The 2,517-nt window shown below is 48.1% G+C and overlaps 1 protein-coding gene across 1 annotated transcript in view; it reads right to left on the bottom strand.

Annotated features, from left to right (window-relative positions):
• LOC125042490 (transcription factor 21-like) overlaps positions 1–805 on the bottom strand; it is a gene marked incomplete at its 5' end in the record, with an annotated part of 16,153 nt that extends 15,348 nt beyond the window's left edge. The window contains one exon of the mRNA XM_047638131.1: positions 784–805. Coding sequence (XP_047494087.1) covers positions 784–805 — 22 coding nt within the window. The remainder of the gene's footprint in view (positions 1–783) is intronic.
• Positions 806–2,517: the final 1,712 nt, after the last annotated feature.

The raw sequence follows: 2,517 nt of genomic DNA, 5'->3' as shown, positions 1-2,517 counted from the left end.
GAAGAGAGAGAAAAAAAAGAAAAACAATAAAAAAAACAAAAAATAAAACACAATTCAAGCACGCGCGTCCGAACTGCAACCTTCACCCCACCCCCCCTTTCTCACGCCTCACTGGACACCCCCCCCCCTCCCCTCCCCCCCCATCCCCCCCCCTCATCGAAGCCACAGTGACACTTGTCCCGAACGCATCCATTCCAACACCTGTCTACGGGAACAGGTGTGCGGGAGAGAGAGGCAGCTGCTGGGAAGTGACAGGGTGGGTGGAGGGGGGTGGAAGGGGGTGGAGGGGGGTGGTGGAAGGGGTGGAGGGGTTTAAGATGAATACGGGGGGGGGGAAGGTAGGAGGGGGTGAGAGAAAAGGAGGGTGGGAGGAGGGGAAGGTGGAGGGGGAGGGGGAGGGGGAGGGGGAGGAGGGGAAGAGGAGGAGGAGAAGGAGGAGGAGGAGGAGGAGGAGGAGGAGGAGGGGGAGGAGGAGGAGGAGGAGGAGGAGGAGAGGAGGAGGAGGAGGAGAAGGAGAAGGAGGAGGAGGAGGAGGAGGAGGGGGAGGAGGGGGAGGAGGAGGAGGAGGAGGAGGAGGAGGAGGAGGAGGAGGAGGAGGAGGAGGAGGAGGAGGAGAAGGAGGAGGAGGGAGGAGGAGGAGGAGGAGGAGGAGGAGGAGGAGGAGGAGGAGGAGGAGGAGGAGGAGGAGGAGGAGGAGGAGGAGGAGGAGGAGGGGGAGGAGGAGAGGGAGAAGAGGGATATCGAAAGGGAGATGGAAGGAGGAGGAGGAGGAGGAGGAGGAGGAGGAGGAGGAGGAGGAGGAGGAGAAGGAGGAGGAGGAGGAGGAGGAGGAGGAGGAGGAGGAGGAGGAGGGGGAGGAGGAGGGGGAGGAGGAGGGGGAGGAGGAGGAGGAGGAGGAGGAGGAGGAGGAGGAGGAGGAGGAGGAGGAGGAGGAGGAGGAGGAGGAGGAGGAGAAGGAGGAGGAGGGGGAGGGGGAGGAGGAGAGGGCGAAGAGGGATATCGAAAGGGAGATGGAAGAGGCGGAGAAAAGGCAAAAACAACAGAAATATATAACCAACTAAAGTCGCTATTCCGTGTGAAATAAACACAACTAATGCAAATAAATCAAATAATAAAAATGACACAGGAGCACACCCCCTCAAACAAACAAACGAACGAACGAACAAACAAATCAATTCGAGTTAAAAACTAACCTGACATTATGTAACCAACTTTCAACTTTCGCAAGTGAATTTTTGTCTTCCTTTCTTCATATGTTTTCTATTAAATTTAATTTTTGATCAAGCTGACATAATTTTCAATTAAATCTAATTCTAGATCAAGTCGGTAAATTAATATAACGCACATCACAAATAAAACAATAATAAATAATGTAATAAGATGAATAAAATATTAAAAACAAAACAAAGAAAGCAGAAATAGACCCAACAAGCTAACAAACACAAATAAAAAACAACTACGACAAGGGTAAGAAACCTCGACATTTTTTTTTTCCATCGTAAATCCGCGATGGAAAAAAAAAAAAATATATATATATTACTATCAATCTATCTATCTACATATATACACATATATATGTAGATAGATAGATAGGTAGATAGTAATCAACTCATACAATAAATGATTACATAAATATAAAAATAAAGAAATAATAAAAACATTGAAACATTTAGTCAGCACAAGAGAATACGTGGATTCAGAGAAATAGATAACCATATTTAAAAACAAAACACCCAACAAAACACACACTCACACACACACACACACACACACACACACACACACACACATACACATACAACCCTCCTCCTCCCCACACACAAACAACCCCCCCCCCCAAACACACCAAAAAATATACGACCTGAGTAAAAAGAAAAGAAAAAAAATCACGTGAACACGCGGGAACGAACCTCAACCACACCCTCCCTCCAACACCGCCACAGGGAGACTGAGGCAGCGGAGGAGAACCAAGGACCTAATGACTGAACGAGGAAGGTGAACAGGGAGGAGGGGGGGGGAGGGAAGAGGGGCAGAGGAAAGATGAAAGCGGGGAGGAGGGAGAGTGGACGAGGAGGAATAATAGGGAGAAACGTGGAAGAAGAGGAGGAATAATAAGATAAAAGTGGAAGAAGAGGAGGAATAATAAGGAGGAAAGTGGAAGAAGAGGAGGAAGGAAGGAGCAGGTGAGGCGATAGACAAGAAAGTAAAGAGGAGACATGAAAGAAGGAGATGGAGGAGGAATGTAGAGCAGAGACGAGTAGAGATAAATAGATGGAACCAGAGAGGAGGAAATACGAAGAGAAAGCAGAAGAGGAAACAGGGACAGAAAGCGAGAATAAGCAAAGAGGAATAACAAGTACCAAGGCAGGAACCAAGGGGAACAAAGCAGGAATAGAAAGAAAAGAAAAGCAAAGAGAAACAGAGAAGCAATGGAGGAGCAGAGAAGGACCAAGAAGAGAACAGACGGAACAGAGAATAACCGAGAGACAAGGAGAATGAGAAAAGAGCAATCAGGGA

Source organism: Penaeus chinensis, chromosome 32 (genome assembly GCF_019202785.1).
Source record: "Penaeus chinensis breed Huanghai No. 1 chromosome 32, ASM1920278v2, whole genome shotgun sequence".
In the NCBI taxonomy this organism is placed as follows: domain Eukaryota; kingdom Metazoa; phylum Arthropoda; class Malacostraca; order Decapoda; family Penaeidae; genus Penaeus; species Penaeus chinensis.
This window is presented reverse-complemented; position numbering and strand designations above follow the sequence as displayed.